Source organism: Vigna umbellata, chromosome 1 (genome assembly GCF_029865625.1).
Source record: "Vigna umbellata cultivar VRB3 chromosome 1, Vumbellata_1.0, whole genome shotgun sequence".
Taxonomy (NCBI): domain Eukaryota; kingdom Viridiplantae; phylum Streptophyta; class Magnoliopsida; order Fabales; family Fabaceae; genus Vigna; species Vigna umbellata.
This window is the reverse complement of record NC_142165.1, coordinates 54854485-54877164: the sequence shown is the minus strand read 5'-3', so window position 1 is coordinate 54877164 and position 22680 is coordinate 54854485. Positions and strand designations below refer to the sequence as shown.

Sequence of the window (22680 nt, the reverse complement as noted above, 5' to 3'; positions counted from 1 at the left end):
ATAGATACACTTCCAATGCAAGACTCAATGTTATCCACAAGGTTAGTCTATTAGCACCTATGACCAAAATCGGCACATAGACTAGGACCTCATGTCCCTCTCACCACATAATTCATCCTTCTCTACTTGAGACTGGATTATTATTAGAGTATCAGGATAACCTCCAACAATAGGACCCTCAACGAGACCTTTGACCAATCTCACATCATATTCATATTCATCATGCAATACATATTTGATCCAAAAATTATGTTTGTAGCTTAACATAGAATAATGTTTTAAGTCAATGATACAATCAAACATACAAATCAATAAATACAATTACTCAAAATTTCACCTAATATGATTAAATATTATTAACAATTTAATCAATTATAGTATTATGTGGGGTGATTATTCTCATTAACGCCTCTAATTTAAGATCTAACCAATCAAAGTAAATAATGACAAGTTTAGAATCTATTATAAAATTTTAGTTCGATCTAACAATTAATGAACATGAGAATCTTAATTTTACTTAACCGACTCAAAAACAGAATTTAAGATGGTATTGAGTTTTCTAATAAACACGAAAATAATTTCTCTAAATATACACATCTAATTAAAAATTTGAGCAGTCAATGTGACTAAATATGTCTTATGAACTACATATTAAAATTTTAGGTTAATATAATGATTAACTAGGTTGAAATTGAAGTTTTGTTGAGGTAACTTAAAAACATAATTTAAATGGTTTTCAGATTTATCTAAAATGAAAAATTAATTTCTTCAAGCACAATCATCCAATTAAGAATCTAAGTGGTCAAGATGATTTTATATGTCTTATCGACCATATATCAAATTATCAGGTCAATCTAATGGTAAACAAATCAGAGATTAAAGTTTTTACTAGCGTAACTTAAGGACAAAATTATCGTGTTAATTAGGTTACTCAAAAATGTGAATTTTTTTCCTCTAAGTACATATCTTTAATTAGCAATCTGAACGATCAAAAGGGAGTAATATTCTTCAGGAATCATATATAAATATTTTAGTTTAATCTAACGGTAAACTAAGTGGGAATTAAAATTTCACTAAAGTAACTCTAAGATAGAAATAAAGTGGTTGTCAATTTACTCAAGATTTGTGAAATTTAGTTGTTTAATTACAGACCTTAAATTAAAATTTTGAACTGTCAAAGTGTAGTGATATATCTCAGGAATCACATATCAAAATTTAAGCTTAATCTAATGGTGAATGAAGTGGAGATTAAGGTTTTACTGTGGTAACTTCAAAAATAGAAAACACGAAAAATATAGTCAATGACAATCAAAACATTTACAGGTAGACAGGTAGTTAACAATACAAAAATCTAACATGCTCATATCAAAATCATAAACCTAAAATATATATTTATCATGCGCAAAGAAGAGAGTTTGCTCCCCCTCTCTCTTTTCCAGTAATTTCCTCTCGGTCAAAAACTGATCTCAGCAGCCTACCACAACTCTCCTCTTCATATTGGTTGGTTGCATCTTGATTGCACTACCGAAAGTTAGTTTGTCCTTTGTTTTGATTTTTTTATTATTATTATTAATTAATTAATTGATTTTATAAAAATACATTTTGAAGAAATGTATTCCACTAGGTTTGAACCCATGTTCCAAGTGTTACAAGATAGTTATCATCTAAAATACTATAATATTTTGTTTAACTTACCACATAACTTATTAATCATGTTTTGTACCCAAAAAAATTATTACTACTAATAATAATACTTAGAGAAAATTACTACTATTTATTAAGATGATTATTTTCATGGGCTTTACAAAACTAAACTTGCATATTAACACAAGTAACTTCTCTTCACAAAATACTTGTCGGCCCTCGGTGGGTGTCAATTGTTCTTACAAAAACCAAACATACCCTATAAAGTCTCATTCTACTCCACAAACTCTTCATTACGTAGTACTTATCCTCCAAATCCTTTTTCATCCTTTACCAAACGGTGAGATGCTTGTAGAAGATACTCCCGACACTCAAGTTAGTACTTGGTCAAATATTTTTGTCAATTTTGAATTAATGCAAAAGTAAAGTCAAATTATGATTAAAATAATATTTATAGGCATATCCTAAATATAAACCTTGGTGTAGGAAACATAGTACTTAGTATCCGATATTTTATATTTGATTAAGTGATCTATTCCTCATAAAATATCTAGTGGTCATCTTATCAACTATCGACTAACTAACATTAAGTACTCAATAAATAATATCACGTCATTATTTTAAGTAACTCAACTAATCAAACCCAATCTTATGAGATTTAAGTAATTCTTTCACTCATAAATATTATAATGGTTTAATATATAATCCAACCCTTTTTTACCAAATGTGTGTAAAAATAGTTTGTGTTTAAAAACATCACGTTTCTGTCTTATATTCTTTATAAATATTTTAAATTTGTTCTATAAATTCCTTTAAGTAAGGAAATCTTATAAGGAAAAGGTTGGATTTGATCGAATAAAAGTACGGAAAATTAGAAAATCAATAAAAGGCGTGGTATAATTAACTTATGAGTTAAAATGTGGAAAGTGAAAATAATACAACATAAAACAAATTACGTTCTTCGTATAATTCATTATGTTGTGTTTTTTCATGACAACTCATAACAATATTATTTAAATAAAAAATTAAATAATATTACGTTGGAAATATTTTATTCTCATTTTTTTAAACAAAATTATCTTTATCTTTATTCTTTTTTCCTTTTTCTCATTTTCCTACCCTCTTTTTTTCTTCTATAGCATCGAAATTGGGGATAGTAATACCAGCAAGTTTTTCCCATTTTAACTTGTTCAATATTTAGTCTTCGAAAAATAGTCATGGCGATTCATTTGTTATAATGCTTTTTTAATTTTTTTTCTTTTAATTATAACATATAAAATAATAAGTTGCAAAATTTTAATAATTTTATTTTTATTTAATTAAATTAATAAAAACAATAAATTTTATAAATTTATTGTTCAAAATTAGTAATATTCATAATTTTATAATTTCTAATTTATAAATATGAATCTGAAATAATTTTATAATAAATTTAAATAACTAAGACAACATCTAAAATTAAATTCTAAATGATTAAAATTGTGAAACAAAAATAATAATCATTAAAAGATCTAAGTAAACATAATTAATAACAAATTCATATAATAATTAATTTCAATCAACTAAAACTATAAACACAATTATAATACAAATTTAGGCATTCATCCCATATTTTGTCTTAGGAGCTTACAAATAAATCTACCTGACGAGTCTAGCATCGTAAGATGAAACGAGTAGGAGTGAGCTGGAATATGATGTAAGACGATTGAAAGTAAAAATAAAAAAGAAACATATATATATTTGAGATGAAATAATAATAAAGAAATATCTATAGAGTAAAGAAATAAAAGAATAATTGTGAGCATTAGGTCTGTTCCGAATTAAGAAATGCATAAAGGGACCAGTGTGAGTGAGAAAGGTAGTACGAGGGTACATCAATTGTCGTTGTCGTGCCCTCGACTCAAGATGGCAACCTGTACGGACATCAATAAATGAGTCTTTGTGGAAACCAAAACGAAAAAAACCAAATAAATAAATCAATTCTACTTTCGGAAAATAATACAATCACTTTTACTTTTCCCAACCATTCCAACACCCTTCTGTTCACCACTGCTACAAACCCCCACTCATTCATGGCTTCACTTCTTTTTAAGTGGATAATATCTTTAATTTCTTTTAAGTTATAAATTTTTATTAACCATTTAAAATTCTTTTCATTTTTAATAAAGTATATGTTAATCAGATAATAATTTTCTCATTTTCAAATAAACTTGTATAGTGGCATAAAATTAATAAAATAAATATTTCAAAATAATATTCTAAATAAAAAAATTATAATTTAAAAAATTATTATACAATTATTGAAAAGTGTAATTCTACTGACATGAGATACATAAGAAACATAGTATAACAAGGAAAGCTATGCAAAAAGAGTTTCCTAATAATTATAGAAATATTATCATCATTCATTCATACTACTCAATCATTCAGATAAATGATTGATATGAAATCTCAAAGGATTTTGCACTTATGGTGATGAAACAACTCTCTCACCCAAGCTACCACACACAAGATTAGTCTAACAACATCTTTGGTCAAGGTAAAGTTTCTAGACTAGGATATCCTGCACATCTCACTGCATACATCATTGTACTATACCTGAGCTTAAATGGTTATTAGAACGACAAGATAACTTCCAACATTTAGACTTTCACATCAATGCTTACACTAAAGAAACATCACCGTAGAATCTCTCCATGAGATCCACGAAATTACACCAAACACAAATACAATACTCATCATTATGCATATACATATTTATTAATAAATCTATCAACAATTCTCATCAAAACTTCATAAACCAGCTACTGTTTTAACATTCACATAATACACATCATAAGAGACATATGAAAATTTGAGTTGACTTTTATATTTTCGCTCAGCTAGAATATCTACTCGCTTAACGACTAGTGCCTGACAACACACTCCCTTAGCGACTAGATCTACTTGTTCATCAAGTAATGCTTGACAACACACCTGCCTAGCGACCATATAGCTCGCCCAATGAGAATATCAATGTCAAAGTTTAAAAAATTTATTGGATGTACGAAAAGTACCTATTTACTTGTTTCATGTTTATTCTCTTTATCTATGCAGATCATGAAAGTACAAGAGTTTACTTAAATTCCTACACAAGATCAATAAAGACGTTAATAGATAGAAAGACATTCCGGAAATATTTCCTTAAAGCTTCAAGTTCTGCAAAATTGTGGAAACTACTTTTATAAAAGCTATGATAAAACACAATAGCTCCAACATAGACCTGAGTTTGACTACGTATCTAAAACGACTATGAATTCTACATGAAAGTCAACTCTCAATCTAAGGGATCTTTCTCGAAGAAAGCTATATATAGATGATTTCATAAAGAGAAGACAAGAAGAATATGTGTATATAAACAAACTCGCTCTTCCGATGTCTCTTTATATCATTTAACGTTTTCAATTAAAAAGAAAATCTTTACAAGTCTTTTAGATTTTCTTTGTATTGAAAACCTATTCTATCTCCCTCTCTAAGAGTTATCACATCTGTATCTTATTTGAAAAATCTTTTTGGTTATTTTTTTAATTCATAAGTAAATTAAAATACTTGATGTTTAGCTTAGTTGAGTTAAATGATCTAAGTGGTGAGACTCATGTAATCCTTGTTAAAAATGAGTGAAACATCTTAAGAGATCTTAAGGGAGAATTGAACGTAACTCAGGTTGGAGTGAACCACTATAAAATTATGTGTGTTATTGTTTTGTTTTATAAACATTTTTCTAAACTCTTTTTTAAACATACCATCGTCTAATAACTATTGCAGACCATCTAACCCATGCACGATTTATTAAACGCATTTGAAAAAAAAAACTTAAAACATTGTTCAAATCCTCGTTCTGTTTTCCTATGTTTAACGTATAGTTATAAAGATCATTTTATTTTTATTCAACAACTTATTCTTGATATTAATATTTTTTACTTAAAACAATTATAACTTACATAGTGTTTTAAAATTTATTTTTTATATGTATCAATTTTGATATTACAATGTTTAGGGTTTAGGTTTAAAATAGTAAAAACTAACGTTCTTTGGATTCGGAGAAAAAAAAATAGGAAAGTGAAAGAAAATAAACAAGTGAAAAGTTTTTAATTGATTTGGTCAATCTAATAAAATATTTTTTATATATTAATATATTTAAAAAATAATTAATAAAATGATTTTGAAAAATGTAAGTTGGAGTTAAAATTTATTTAAATTAAAAAAAATAAATAGTTGTTGGTAAATAATATTTAAAAAAAAAGCCATTTACTTCTTTAACCTTATTTTATGAAAAAAATATTTACAATAATAAAATATTATGTAAGAAGTCATAATTTAGATAAATATATATTAATAAACATATAATAAAATTTTTATTAAAAAATAACAAAAAAAAATAAAAATGAAAAACAACATTAAAATTATAATAAAATTACATTATATTTTTATAAAAGAAATCTATTATGAAAAAAAAAACCATAATTTTCTTAGCTAAATTCATAATCAACGTAAGAAATCATAATCAATGTGTGTCCATGTATTACATGAACTAAGATTTGGACGTAAATGAAATTAAAAGGGGGCGTATTATGCTTCAAGGATATACTTATACTGTGTATCTACCCACTTTCCACGTTTGGATAATCATTCATTCATCCTCTTTTTATGTATAAAAGTGTTAAAACTAATCATTTTTGTGATTGTGTTTTCCCCCATTCCGCAAGTTGTGGTTTTTAATATCCTAATAACAATTTTCTTTAAGGATTTTTAATAGAAGATTGTGATAGTAAGATCTATAATTAATTTATGAATTAAAATCTTTTTTTTAATATTAATGATTAAGTTTTAGTTATTTATTTTCATTAATTCTAAACCAGTCTCTAATTTTAAATTAAAAGCTAGTTAAAATTATAATCTTTTGGTAGTTAAAATCTTTATAATTAATTTTAAAGAATATATTCTAATTTATATGTTAAATTAGAATATTATTTGTAAATTATATGTTAAATTAGTTTTGATTAGTATAGATAACAATTGAATGTATTTTCACGCTTACTTTTTGGATATATAATAAGAATACTATGCGACCTATACGAGTAGCTGACACCCACCCACTGTTTTATGATTCTTCTTTCCTTTTTTAAGTTCACTTTGTTTTAACGAGGGTATCCTTCAAAAGAGGTTTATTGGTTGTTGTATGATTGTGAAAACATCATTTTCTTTATTTTAATAATGAAAAAAAGGAAACATAAAATTAAAATTAATAGTTGCAGTACGGGAACAGCAACTTGACCATAAAAGGCATAAGTGTATTGTCCCACACCCACATCAATTTGTATCCTATGTATCTATCTATCTATCTTTCTAAGTCTTACAAACTTCTCACTTCTCTATTCCTAACACCCATTTCAGCAACTCAAACCGACCATTCTTCGCTACACCCTTTCCATTATTGTAAGTTCCGCTTTCAACTTTTTCCTCTTCCATCTGCTTCATCTTCAAGCTTTCCATTTCTGCTCCTTCCTCTTAGATTCTTCTTCCACAGACCTACTTCAAGAATCTCGTTTATTACATTTTTTTTCTCTTTTTTTTCTTTTTTTTAATGTTACTCTTTCTCTCTCTACCTCCCACCTGCCATGTATGATGTCAAAGCATTTTTTTTTTCTTTCAGCTAAAGAAAATTAAATTCCTGGGTAAGTGCAGTTTAAGGTTTAAATAAATGGTCGAGTGGTCTCAATTTGTTTATGTGTTCTTTCTTCCCGTAGTAGATGATTTCATCTGGATCCATTTTATTGTGGAGAAAGTGTTTCTTTGTGTTTCCTTTTTTCCCCCTTAGATGATGATTGTTCTGTGATAGGGAGATGACTAGAAAGAGGATACAGATCAAGAAAATCGACAACATCAGTTCGAGGCAGGTGACTTTCTCCAAGAGAAGAAAAGGGCTTTTCAAGAAGGCTCAGGAGTTGTCAACCCTTTGTGATGCAGACATAGCTCTCATAGTCTTTTCTGCAACTAGCAAGCTTTTTGATTATGCCAGTTCAAGGTATTCTACTATTTTCAGCATCAATGTCTTCCTTTCCTTTTTGCATTTTCTCAACTATTACTTCGCCTCCTTTTTCTTTCCTTAGTATAGCTAATTCCTTCTTTTAATTAAGGTAATGCAAAGAGAGAACATTTATTTATAATTTATAATATATATATATATATATATATATATATATATATATATATATATGTAATAATAATAATAACATCTGTTTCACGGGTTCAGGAGATCAGAAGAGAGTAATGGATTTTCTGAGCTCATTACCTGTGTAAAATATATACATTTTTGATTTCTTATATATTTTCAAATTCTCTTAATTTTACTTTAATTGTTGGGGTTGTTACCAGACAAGTTTCTCTCTCTTCGAGCACTGTCTTTAAACGTTAAATTAATTTTGTTAAAATGGTTTATACTCTCTCTTGGAGATGTTTTTGCAACTTGGTTTTCTGAAACCAGTTAATTTGGGGCAGTAGGTGTGTAAACTTCCCTATAAGAATCTTTATGCTGCCTGCAGAAGTTGGAACAACATTCTGCAGAAAAACACTCGCAGCTATTGCGTTTGGAATTTGCTTGCATTGTACATATTTGCTGAAAAGCAAAAGTACGTTTAGAAATTAGCCTTTTATCAGCATTGCCAAAGTGTAAAGAATAGTCTTATTTGAAATGTATTTTGATTTCACGGTCATCTTTTCTGAAATACAAATTACTCGAACTACTTGTTGGTGATGTGAAAGATATGTATCTGTATAAACTCTCTACCACTTGCATACGAGTACTTGTATAATTTATGCAATTTTCTTCAATGAAGAAAAATCAAATACAAGGTAAATGGTTTCATAGGCAATTATATGAAATTATATGAAGTTCCTAATTTTATGAGCAGAATTAACTGAAAGGAAAGAAGGGAAATTGAAATGTAAACCTAATGTTTGTGGTTTTTCAGTATGCAACAAGTAATTGAAAAGCGCGATCGTCATTCAGCAATGCATAGACTGGATCGTCCTTCTATGGAACTTCAGGTTAGCTTTAGTAACATCAACTCATTATTGTAGTTGCTGGAATGATTGTTGATATATATACTGAATTTCTTTATTATCTTGAGAGTGGAAAGCACATCAAATAATCATATATATATATATATATATATATATATATATATATATATATATATATATAAAAGAGTACACAAAGATAAAAATATGGGACCAGACCAGAACCCCTCATAGTAAAACTAACCAAATTGAAAAGAAGAAGATAAATTCTATTTCAAGAGAAGTTATAACCTATGAAACTAGATAAACTAAAGTTAGACAGCATGTTTGTGCATGTATTCTATTTCAATAAGTAGAAATTACTTACTGAAAATAAGTAAATTCTTTGCCAAAAAGCCCCTCTTATCTCTTCTTTGGAGTATATGCTTGCTGATATAGGTCATCTATGAAAGAGTTCTTGCATGTTTGAATAGACTTCACATCATAATCTCACCTTGAACTGAAGTGTCTCATGTGCAATTATTGAATATACACCAATATTGTAATTTTACCTTGAGTTTTGAGTTTTCTCATCTACACATTTTTTTTTCATGGTTGCCTAAAGTCCTTTTCCTTAATTCTCAATATCTCCTTTTGCTCTATGTTCCTGGAAAGTTCTGAACTCTATGTAGGGACCTACATTTCTTTAAGTACAAATATCACCACTTTTAAGAGAAAACCAGCTTAATGTACTGTATTTTTTTATATCCAGAAAAAGTGTCTGCATAAATATCTTTATCAGAAAAAGAAAAAAAAACTATGAAGTTTAATTTGCTTCATGTACTCGTACCAATCAATAACTCTTGAACACTTTATTGATACATCCATGAAATATCTAAACCTATGAAACTTCAATATATATTCGATTAGTGTACTTGATATCAGTATTTTTAGATGTCTACCTGTATGTACTATTGAAGCATTTCATGCCTTTAAAACATTTATATCCAATAAAACAAAGTGAAATAAACAAAAATGCGTGGTATCATCAAAACATTGTTTTTCTTCATATCCAAAGCTGAAAATTGCTCACTTTATGAATTATTTTGGAATTAGATTGACAATTCTATTTCTATTCGTAAGTAACAGGAAGTTTATAATGACAATAAATTATAGTTTTGTTTTTTTTGTATTTTTGCAATGTTTAATGCGGTTTAAATTTGATTATACATTTATATATTTATATGTTTTATGATCTTTTTATACATTTTTAATACACATAATATCTAATAAAATGTGTAGCTGTCCATCATATGAAAAGGTTCATCATAAGTAAGATTGAAGAAAGACAGAAAGAAAAAAATAAATGAAAAGAATAGAGAAAAAGAAAAAAAATATAGTATGTAATACAATGAAATAAAATGAGAGGAAAGGTAGAAAGAAAAGAAAAAAAAAGAGTGAAAAACAAATGCTGGGTGTATGCATGTAAGTCATTTTCCTAAAAGTTGTTTTTGAAAGGATTCCTCACTAGGGATGAGCAAATAGAACTGAATTGCACTACACTACACTGTATTACTAAAATCTGTACTGAACTAAAAACTAATTTGTCTAAACTGAACTGAGCTATAAAACAGTTCAGACTTCAGACAAATTGGAGTGAATTGTTTTTTGTTTTATCAAACTGGACTGAACTGAACTATACTAAATTGTACTAAACTACAATATAAACTAAACTAAACTACTAAGTATATTAATTTTAAACTGAATTATATTAATTTTAAACTGAATTGTACTAGTTTTTAAACTGAATAGTATAACAATACATGTTCTTTTTAATTGAAATTTATTTTAATATTTATTTTATTTTATTCATAAGTGTCTTACAAATTAACTTTTTAATTATTTAATATTATTATTTTCTATTTTATTTATGTTTCTTTTATTATTATATGTGTATGAAAATTATTTTATTATTTATTTATTTTATTTTTTATTTTTTATTTATATTTATTTTGTCATGAATATTATTTTACTTTTATATTTATTTTTTTAATTTTTTATTTATATTTTTTGTTTTTATATGTGTATATAATTTATTTTATCTTTTTATCTACTTATTTTATTTTAAAATAATTTTTTATTTATATTTATTTTGTTCCCTCGTAAAATTGTTTTATTAATCAATTATTTATTATTTATATTTTATTATGTAAAAATTAAACTAATATTTATTAATTATTATAATATAATAAAGGTTTAATGTCTCAATAGGTCCTTATTTTTGTTCAGAATTTGAAATAGGTCCCTTTATTTTTTGGCGTCTCAATTGGGTCCTTATTTTTGTTAATTTGATACAAATAAATCATTTCCGTCAATTTCATCAAACAGCGTTAATGAATGTGTGACGTGGCCTGAGGACAGTATTGACACGTGTAAGGCCACGTCACACATTCATTAACGCCGTTTGACGAAATTGACGGAAAGAATTTATTTGCATCAAATTAACAAAAATAAGGACCCAATTGAGACGCCAAAAAATAAAGGGACCTATTTCAAATTCTGAACAAAAATAGGGACCTATTGAGACATTAAACCTATAATAAAAGATGATACTAGAAAAATTACTCTTAATAAACGTTTGTTAATTTTTTTGTCATTTGATATTTCTATAATATTAATTATTTTTGCTACATTACTATTTTTTTATGATATTTCATTATATATTTTTTTAAATAAAATTTAACGTTAAAAATATATTTTAGTTTTAGTATGTAAAATACTATCATTTAAAAATAATAATATTGATATTTATTTTAAATTAAGTTGATTTTTAAAATAAATAGTTATTTTAGTGTGTGCCCTTACACACATTTTAATATCATTAAAAGTTTTTTTTAACATATTTAATAATATGTTAAAGAATATAATATATTTAAAGTATTATTTTTTATATAGTCTTTTTTTATGATTTATATTACTTAATCATTTAATAAAATTAAATTTAAAAAAAATATTTTTTACTTTTATTACTTAAAATAATATTATTTAAAAAGTAATATATGTTTATTGATAAAAAAGTATAAAAATTTGTGATAAAAAAATTTTGTCTTAAAAATTCATTATTAACTTTTTATTTGAACGGTTTCTTTTATTAATATTTTATTATTAAATAACGTTTTTCTTAGGAAGAGGGAGCAATTGAACGGGAACTAGAGAAGAGAAAAGATTAGATACGAAACTCTTATGAGTTCAGTTTTTAAAAACTATACCATAAAATTGTATATTGAACTTTTAGTAAAAGTGAATCAGTTTTTTTAAGTATAATATAATATAGTTAACTATAGTACAGATCAGTTATTTTTGTCCAGTCCTATTCCTCACTTACAATTATTTTCGGTGATTAGCACAATTTGACAAACCATAGTTCCAATATTACAAACAAGTATTGCTGTGTTGTTGGAAATATCTGGTTCACCCTTTTTACTTTTTCGTGCCTGATCAAATTAATACAAAAATGTATCTTTGCTTCTCTCCCTAATGTAATTCAAAATTTCATTTAAAGAAGTCGAGTAATTTGGATTGTTTATCGGTTGATTGTGAAAAAAAAAATAGCACAAACTTGTGTTTCAGCATGATGAATATTAACGGTAAATTTAAGTTTTAAATTGAGTAAAAATAAAAAATTTAAACATTATATATATCTAAAATAAATTCTATAAACTTACAATTGAGATTTTCGATTAAAAGTGATATTGATTTTTTACTAGAAGTTAAAATGAAATCTCATATATATAATATCTTCATAAAAAAACATTCATAAAAAAAACCATTACGGATTAAATTAACCTCTTTTAAAAAAAAAACCCTATCAGAATACGATTACGTAATTAATCACCATTGTATCAGGGTACTTGTAATGAATTTTCCTCCATTAAGGGTTCAAAACTTGTCATCTCAGATATTTTCATTTGTATGTGATATCAAGTAATTTACACATCATTCATTGTATGTGATTTATCAATCGATCATCCATGACCGAACTTCAGAGACTTGGTGTGTCACTTTGAAAGTTGTCAGTTTTGGGGCGTGGTTATTCTAGCTCTTAAATGCATGGACAATGCTTAATGGAGCGTGCTCTTTATTCTTTTCATTATTCTTGAGGAACATTGTTCTTGACGTGTTAGACGAGTCAAAAAAGACATTAAATTAGGGTTTTGATCTTGGTATGCTGTCACATGCTATTCTGAGCACGTCTGATGTTGACACCATTATGGGGAATGTGTTTGATTATGACGTTAAGGATAATGTATAAACAACACAGTTAACGTTGCTTCTCTGACATCGTTAATGTCATCAAATCGGGGATTCATCCCAATTGTAACATGGAAGCACTTATGTAGGATGCCTGTTCCTCGTGATAATTTTAGCTTCCATTATTGGAGATAAAATTAATAAGTCACGAAAAATTTAATTTTGTGAATTAGTTTATAAGAATGAATTAATTTTAAACTTACTTTTTATATGATATTAGAACCTATTTTAATGAAGATTTTATCACCTAATATTCAATCATTCACAAATATCATAAATATCGAGTATTACATTCGTGATATCTATGCCTGAATGTAACAAATCTCATCTCCATGTCAGACTTGTTACCTATTTGGTTACACTTTTGACAACAATGGATCTCTCTGTCATGTCAGAAGCAACAAGTTGTAGGTTCTGCGATGTTTCCTTATTTTGACGTGAAAATGTCGAAAAACTATTACTGACAATTGCTTCAATCCTGTTATTATGAGAAAATAACATTACATATACATACGACAACTATTTAACCATGCATATTCATTTTAAAACAATATATAAACATTATCACTGGTATATGTTCATAGCTCATAGCAATAACATATACATTTTTAACTTCCCTTGTTTAACCCCTATGTACATTATCAATTCATTAATTAGCAACATATTTTTTTAAAGTGTTGGCAAACTTCTACGGCTTTATCGATCTATCCTTTATATATCTTCAAATCTTACAACTTTATCTTTCCTTGACAACTTTTTATAAGTTTAATCTTCTTGGCATAACTTTACAATTTTGCAGACATTTTAAAGCAACTCTAAGATCCTCTTCATTATAGTAGTCTTATGTTCAAAATGATTGCCCTCATATTGACATACATTCACTAGTACAAAAAGGGGTTTCTAACGTGCCATATACGCTTCGGTTTTGTAAAAACCGAAGCGTATAAAAAGGCGGTGGCAGTTTTGTAATAAAAGCCAAGGTATACGCCTCGGTTCTCCACTAACTGGTGCCTAAAGCAGTAACTGCCTCGCTATCTAAGTGAACCGAAGTATATAGCTCTGCGATATTCCCATACTGCCTCGGTTTTCTACGCGAAGCAGTATGTGCTGCTGTACTACATCGGTTTGCCCCTAACCGAGACCTATGCTTTTTTAATAATTTTTTTTAAGGGATTAGGCATCGGGTGGCAGTACAACCGAGGCAGTAGGCTGGATATTGCCTCGGGTATTTTGGGAACCGAGTTAATAGTCCTGGTCTAGGGTAAAAACATATGCATTTTCCTTCTTCGCATGTTTCCCCTGCGTTGCTGCCTCCACTGCCTCCACAACTACGCTGCTTCCTTCTTTGCTGCCTCCAACCACTTCAGACGGTGCCTCCATTTAATCGCGCTGAGGGTGGTGCATCTCGCTGCCTCCAACGACGCCAGTGCTCTCTCCATCGCTGCTCCCACCGCTACCACCAACGACCTCGGTGCCTTCATTTTTGTTGCGGTGAGGGTTGTGTATCTCGCTGCCTCCAACGACGTTTCTGCGTTTCTGCTCCCTCTGCCACCTCCTCCCTCTGCCGCTGCCCCATTCCTTTCTTTCCCTAGCGGCGAAAACCCTAGCGGCCCCAATCCTTTCTTTCCCTCTCTGTTCCGCCTTCTATTTTCACCTTCCACCTCACCACCATGTACCAACCTTTCTCTTTCTCTCTTCTTCTTCTTCTTGATTTTTGTTTTTCAATTTTATTTTCTTTTTTTTTTTCAGGTTGGGTTGAGTGTGGGAAACGAGAGAATGAGTAAGGTGTCACCGAAGGAGAAGACCACTGGTATATGAAGAACCAGAGAAGCACATCACAACATTTGGACAATGGCCCGATCCTTCTTACGGTTACGGTTTCTACGGGTTTCCGGGTGGGGATTACCCTTACTACCCTCCCCCGGGACCGTCGTCATCTCCGTCGCGTCCCCATCCAGTGCCGCCGTCTCCTCCTCGCATCTTCACTTGGGATTTTCTCAGCGTCTTCGGTAGCTTCGAGAACAGGTATCCGATTTATCAGTCTCGGTTCGAGTCGAGAGCGAGCAGTCTGGATTCGAAGGAGGTGAGGGAGAGGGAGGGGATTCCCGAATTGGAAGATGAGATGGAGCACGAAGTGTCGAGAGAGGCTCTTGTGAAGGAGAAGGAAGGTAAAAAGGTGGTCTGGGAAAAGGGATCCGCTGGAGTGAGGGATTTCGGGGAAGGGCCTTCGAACACTAAAACGGTCTCGTTGCAGCAGGTGAGTAGCAGTGAGGGGAGTTCCAAGACGGTCTCTGTTTTTATTCTCCATACCCTCTTTGTTGTTGAGTTTGAAACATCATTCAACTAAATGCCTTCCTATGTTATGTGGTTTTGTGCAGTTATCTTGTCCAGAATCTTGCAGATGGTAGCACCTTTGAGGTTACCTTCAGATCCTCCATTTATACAATTTTCTTCTAGGAAAATAAAATTGGCACGAGCATATCGTGGGGAACCTTGGAAAGACTTCAAGACAAATCCAAGCTTCGCTGCTCACCGAGGGTTAAGGCAAGGAGGCAGTCACGAAGCTCCGAGAACAAGTACCTGAGGCCGGGGACTCTTTGGATGTTGTCTGTACTTAAGATGAAATCCTTTCCAGATTCTTGTTATTTCCTATGTGTTTTCTGGGTTCCATTGATCTTTCTAGATTTTTAGTAGTTCCATTTGCTTTAATATTTTTGCCCAATATTACTTTGATTACGATGTGCCTTTAAATTCTTGATCTTGGTTCTTCTGTTTTGGTTAATCGGTTCATGTCTTTACTTTGCTGCTTCTTGGATGAATTGAGTCTTCTTGGAGGAATGGAGGAATATGACCCATTGAAAAAAAAACCACCTATTGCCTCGGTTGACCAACAACCGAGGCCAAATTTTTGGCGAAAAAAAAATAAAACACTCTCTATTGTCTCGGTTGCATTTGAACTGAGACAAAAACATACATCTTTTTGACTCGGTTCTCAACCGAGGCAAAAACCCTACCACTTTTTACCTCGTCTGTATATACCTCGGTTCTAGAACCGCTGCGGAAAGGCAAAAATAACCGCTGTTGTTTCCTTTTACTGTACTAGTGATTTGATTAAATTTGAACTTGCAATCATTAATTGTCTACTTTTGGAGAATACTATGTAAAAAATGAAAGTATAAATTGTTCTTGCAATTGAGATTAAGGTAAATGAATGTTGATGGCAATCAGTATAACTTTAACTGATCTAAAGTGTATATAAAATAGCTAATTTATTTAAAGGAAAACTATATTAAATTGTTATATTAATTTAGGTTTTAAAAATGAATTGTTATCAAATAACACTGGTTGAACTAAATTGGATTATGAATCATTATGTTTGAAAATATATCACGGGTAATAATTCAAACAATTCATATACTTCAAACAATTATACTAGTTCAATTTAGTTTAATTTACTAAAATCATAATCCATTCTATATCAATTCATTTAAGTTATTATATACTTCTATTCTCTCAACCCACTTTTAAAGTAAAGTTCAAATTTTACAGTAGTTTAATTTAATTCATACATTTTGTTGAACCTAAACAATTATATCACCATTAATGATGAAACAATAAAAGTATATCAACCCTCAGTGATGGTACGCAAAGTATCTTGGCAGCCTGATGGTAGCAAAACTAAAGATTTTATAGAAAGAACAAATAATTTAACACTTAAATGACTACTCCAAAAATATAAAAATTGAAGCTGAAAAGAAAGAAAAATAAACTACTAAAATCAAAATAGAGTAATTATGTTTAAAAATAGGAAGTTTCACTCGAATTACTTTCTGTAAACAAACAATTTCCCGAATGGTCATGAACCTGCCAAATTCCCCAAAATTGTCATAAACTTACCAAAATTCTATTTCACCTTTCAAAACTCATCCTTCAAGTCTAGACTCCAGCATAGTTTTCAACTACAATCAGACTTAGGTTGAAAACAAATTTACACACAGGACCAAATTTTACATACGAAAGGTGATGCTAATGATGAATTTATGGTGATTCAATCAAGCAAAATATTTATTATCTTTAAATCCGGTAAGTGAATTAGTTGAAAAGAAACTTCTTCTAACAACAGTTTCATACTAACATTTTTCCCTATTTTTGGTAAGCATTGACATTTGAAGGAGAAATATACTTGTGAATTTTCTGGTGTGGTTGCATGAATGTGTTTTTTTTTTCAGCTTGACAGGTAGATTAGTAGAGGTGTATAAGGAAAACTGCAAATTGAGCTAATTATCTCGTGACTACAAGAAGAAAAGTATTATTAATTAACTGTCTTTGACACTATTTGCATGATAACTAGAAGTTGAAGATTACTTTCAAATTTATGAACAGATTGAGAGTGACTCCAACGACATCCTGCGCAAGAAAGTAGAAGATAAGAATCATGAATTGAGGTACATATGCACACTGTTTCATATGTTGCATATATATAAACATACTATACTATATCACAGACTAGGTTTTCCATCTTTAACACAGGCAGTTGAATGGAGAGGATCTGCAAGGATTGACACTGCAAGAACTGCAGAAAATTGAGGAAAATCTTAAAAGGGGTTTGACCAATGTTTCAAAAGTAAAGGTTTGTGCCCTATGATCAATGATGTTCACAATTCAGTATTTAACCTTTCTGCCTTTTTGCAGTAGAAAAAATGAAAATATTAGTTACTAGTGTGTAGTACTTCATTTCTCACAAGGGGTACCTATATGCTTTCACTGTTGCAACCTTCTCCTCTTGATTACTTGTGATTGTGATTGTGGGGAAACGTATGAATATGTGCTTCTGACATATTGGATACTATTTTGTTTTAGGATGAAAAAGTTATGCAAGAGATCAGCAACCTTAAAAGAAAGGTAAAATCTTATCAAAATCTCTGATACATTTCAAATCTCATATATACTCTGTCGTTATTATTGTTATTATTCATAATGTTTATGTCTAATTAACATATTAAAGGAGTGGAAGTGTACATGTTGCATGCATCTAAATGATTGAGATAACGATATTCAGTAAAATCCTTTAATGGTATCAGTGAAGTGAGTCAAAGATTTGCATTAAGGGCAAAACCTGGCTTTTGCCTTTCTTATTTAACAGCTTTTTGCTTCTTTTTTTCTTCTCTTTAATGTGTCAAGTTGTATCCAACTTCTTTCTGGATCATGGTTCAGCTTTCTTTTCAATCTGGAAAATAGGAATACGTAATAAACTTCCACCCAAGTATGTGCAGGTTGGAGTGGAAATGAGAGATATTTAACATGTTTTATAGTGACTGGTTAGTTAAAATTGGTAATACAGTTTAATCAATGTATTTTTAAGTTAAATATTTTGTTACTTCTTTAAAAGTGGGATATATATTTAGATATGTGTTTTCTGATTGGTATGAAAGCTTAAAAATCCTTTATCAGCTTTTAGTTATTTTCTACCAAAATATCTTTTGTACTGTATCAATTACAACATCTTCAATTTGATCTCAGGGAGAATATAATTTAGATAGTCCTGATCAAAGTATTTTTAATTGGACTTTAACAAGTAGTTCCACCTTCACCTTATTTAAACATCTTGAACTTAGCCTTTCTTAGTGTATATTTAACTCAGTTTGATCAAAGTAATTTCAGCTTAGTAAGAAACTTTTATTTCAACTTAGTTCAGAATATATTTCCATCAGAAAAAAGATGGTAGATAGAAAAGTAAAATAAATCGATAGAAAATTTCAATGTTGCTGAAGTGCTGCAAGATTTCGAACCCATGATTAATCATTGTATAATCAGGAAGACATAATGTAAAGGATTTGACTTTTCTATATGGGGATGTACTTTAGAAGATGAGGTGTCCTTGTAATTATTGACTGAAAAAAGTAATGATTAAAAAATATGATAAAACTAAATACACATTAAAAGTTAATTAATTAAATTTAAAATTCAATGTGATAATAATCCTGATCATAAAAAAAATGATTATAATAACCTATCCTTATATGGGAAACAAATAGATCTATACTTTTCATTATCTTTCTACTAATAATCTTCCTATATCTTTACTCATAATTTTTATTCTTTTTAATTGAGTCCTAGTTTAATATTTTTGTTAACTGGATCACATGATTCTTATCCTACTAGATAGCTTATTTGTCTCCATGAATTAGGATTATTGATATAAAATTATAAAGATAGCTTATTTGTCTCCATGAATTAGGATTATTGATATAAAATTACAAAGACTTTATTTATATTGGTCATGATTTCCATATAATTACCTACAACAATTAAGGAATTGTTTCCTTTATCGTCACTTATGTTAATGTTTTCGTTTTTACAACAGAAATTATTTATTATTTTACATTAATTATAAATATTAATTTATATAAACCACAAAATTTCAAATTTCTGAAAATGTAATTAAAATAACAATCTTGACATTCCAGTGATGAAAATATTAAACACAAAAACTAAATGAAAAATGTTATAAATACTCACAACAACAAAATTTAATAAGAATTTAATTAAAAATGTTTAAATCTACATGAACTTCAAACTTAATTAAATAAAAAATATGATAAAAATTTCGAAATATAAATGTAATTTGTTGTAAATATTACATGTACGAAATACATTTGTATTATATAATATATATATATATATATATATATATATAAAGAAAGAAAGATAAAGGTTGTCAACTGTGGCTGGTAAAATGTCAGTACGCTTACGTTATGTCTGTCTCCCAACATATCTGCACAGATCATATCATATCAAATGCGTCAAACTGATGTTAGGGAAATGACACTTATATTCCTTTCTACTTATTTTTATTTTATAAGTACAATGCATTTATCTAAATTATTCATTAGATAAGTAGGGCAACAAAATAATTTTTACTTCGTTAAAGCATCTTCATTAAAAGAATTAGAATTTGTTTAATGGATGTCACCCTGTTAACACTTAGCAAAATATGCCGATGTTGTCTGAAACTCCTAACTTTTTTTCACTGCAGAAAGGGATAACATTTCGAATTAAATATTAATCTCATAGTCAGTAAAGAAAATCGAAGCTCAGATTTCTTGGGTCTTCATTGAAGTAATGTAATTGTGAATTGATTTAAATATTTGAATGAAATATAAATAAATAAATAATAATATTTTTTAAATGCTTTGTTCATTTTTGAAACAAAAGTACTGAGGGGGTACTAATAATGTTAAGTCAAAAGAAACTAATACTCAAAATGTAAGTATTGAAATATTTTTTTTATGTTTTTGATGTACAAATATTACGTTTGGTTCAGTCAAAAATGTTCATAATAGACTAATTCATGTTTACATTTAAAGGATATCATAAACGCTAAAACACAATATCTTTAAAATATATCAAATGTAAAATATTTCTTATTTAAACGAGAGAACAAATAGAAGCACTTAGAATCATTCTTTCATATAGAAACTGTGTTTATTAATAATGCTTAAACGTAATTTATTTCTAGGTTTGAATGACACAAAATCTACGTATTAGATTTAAAGTATCCACAAATTTCCGCAAATGATCTTGTCTACTTGACATCTGAATCTTTGTAAGCTTTCACAAAAGTTGAACATCCAAAGATATGTTGCAGGAAACATCCTTACTATACATAACACTCTCTCAGAAATAATGTGGAAAGTAACAGATATATAAAGGCATCCAAATAACTTTTCTCTGAAAAATTTGTTCATCCTTTCTGCTAGCTAGGTTACAATCACAGTAAGGAATCTAGAGAGAGACATCTTCTGCTGTCTAATATTTGTTAAGGCCAATTTGACAAGTGGCTCTCATAATTTGTCTGAGAGATATTACCCAAATGAATGAACTTTATTTTTTGTATTTAATGGGGTGAAACAAGATAAAACCTGCATTCTTTGCAACTCTCTGCTACAATGTCTGATTATGTTGCTCATACAGGGAGTGGAACTAATGGAGGAAAACCAAAGATTGAAACAGGTGATATAAGCTTTTCAAACTTGTGTGTTTCTGTGATATTTTTTATCCAGATAAATAATATTTTAACACATAAATATTTTACACTATTTATACTATTATTCTTTACTTTTAATTGTATTTTTAAATATATTTTTTTTATAATTATTTTATTTTTATTATATATATATATGTCAAATGAATATAAATGTATATTATTCCATTATTATTATTATTTTGCTATTATTATTCTGTAAAGAAAAATAAATATTTCAAGTAATGCATATAAAATTTAGGTACCAAGCCTTATCCAGTTACACAGGCAATCATCGGAATCCATTATTAGCAATTCATCTAATCTTCCTGAAGATGGTTATAGTGACACATCTCTCAAGTTGGGGTTAGTTACTTTTTCTATACATTAATTCAAACTTACGAGTGCCTAATTTAGTGTGGTTATTTTACGTAAATATCTTCTTCATTTATTAATAATTCTTTAATCAAGTTGTGGCTAAGGATATGAAAGCTTAACTGCTTGTATATAGGATGAGTATAAACTATTTTTCTTTTCTAAAATTATTTAATTAGAGTTTATATAAATTAAGATGGACTAATTTACATATATGCATTTTGTACATTAAATTAGATTGTATGAGATTTGACATACAATTTTTAGCATATATATATATTGAGGGTTACTCATTGAGTTCGACTATCTTTGTGGGTTTCAGGTTACCTTAAATTTCAAGAAAATTGTAGAATGTTAGAAGTGACAGCGTTCACTTCCTTTATGTGTCTTACTGAAAACCAATTGAATGGAGTGTTTATGTAAAGTAAATTTAAGGGATGCATTTTGTACTTAACTCATCCTTCTATATACTCATGAGTTAGTGGTCGATGCTTCGATCATGTCTATAGTTTATCACCATAAAAGTTAATTTCATTCTTACATATATGTTTCTCTTTTTCTTGTTTTTTTTTTTATTGAAACCCAAATAAGGATGGAAGAGGTTATTCATTCTTTTCTTTGTCCTACATCCTTTAATCAAATACTAGGTCAAAGATTGTAGATTTGTCATTACCATTTTGGTATTAAATTAATCTGCAATCTTCATTGCTTTCATTTCTCTTTATTTCAAAACTAAATTAACTATAAACATTACGAAATTATTTGTGGTATTAGTATACCTAGTTTTAATATTATAATACATTATACTAACAAATATTTATGTTGGTGTAGAAATTGACATATAGTATTGAATATTAATGTTACTAATATAAATTCACCTTTGGAAAAAAAAAACATATATAATATACAAAGATGATTTTCTAAAAGGTCATATCTTTTTTTCTAATTGAAGAACTCAACAACTTTTTTTAGGTCAAAACTAATGAAATCGCTCTATTTAAGGAAAGAGGTGTGTTGAACTTCTACTTCAAAAGCTATAAAATCATTAGTGGAACTATTGTAGATTAGATAGGGCTAATTATTTGATTCAATTCATATTTTTTCCTATAAAAAGCGGTTTTTAATTTAATTCGTGTCTTGTATTTTAAACTTTTTCAAACAAAATTAGAAGGGAAGTAGAAGTATGGTTACTTCTTTTAATTCTAGCTACCTCTCTTGAAGCTTAAATTTCAAAAAAAAAAAAACTAGAATAATAAACAGGCATTTGTACATATTTTAAGGCTTGATAA

General features: G+C 28.7%; 1 protein-coding gene across 3 annotated transcripts; it reads left to right on the top strand.

Moving 5' to 3' along the window:
* The first annotated feature begins 6981 nt into the window (after window positions 1-6981).
* On the top strand, window positions 6982-21933 carry LOC148205777 (MADS-box protein JOINTLESS-like). 3 transcript variants are annotated; one of them, XM_088103791.1, is made up of 10 exons: window positions 7010-7119; window positions 7337-7358; window positions 7523-7708; window positions 8655-8730; window positions 17377-17438; window positions 17524-17623; window positions 17854-17895; window positions 20968-21006; window positions 21279-21382; window positions 21714-21933. In XM_088103791.1, exons 3-10 carry the CDS (start codon window positions 7527-7529, stop codon window positions 21721-21723), a joined length of 615 nt encoding a protein of 204 aa, XP_087959917.1. In that variant the 5' UTR covers window positions 7010-7119; window positions 7337-7358; window positions 7523-7526; the 3' UTR covers window positions 21724-21933. The 3 variants fall into 3 exon arrangements, with proteins under 3 accessions (XP_087959916.1, XP_087959918.1, XP_087959917.1); XM_088103790.1 differs by lacking the exon at window positions 7337-7358 and having other exon boundaries at window positions 6982-7119; XM_088103792.1 differs by lacking the exons at window positions 7337-7358; window positions 21279-21382 and having other exon boundaries at window positions 6982-7119.
* Window positions 21934-22680: the final 747 nt, after the last annotated feature.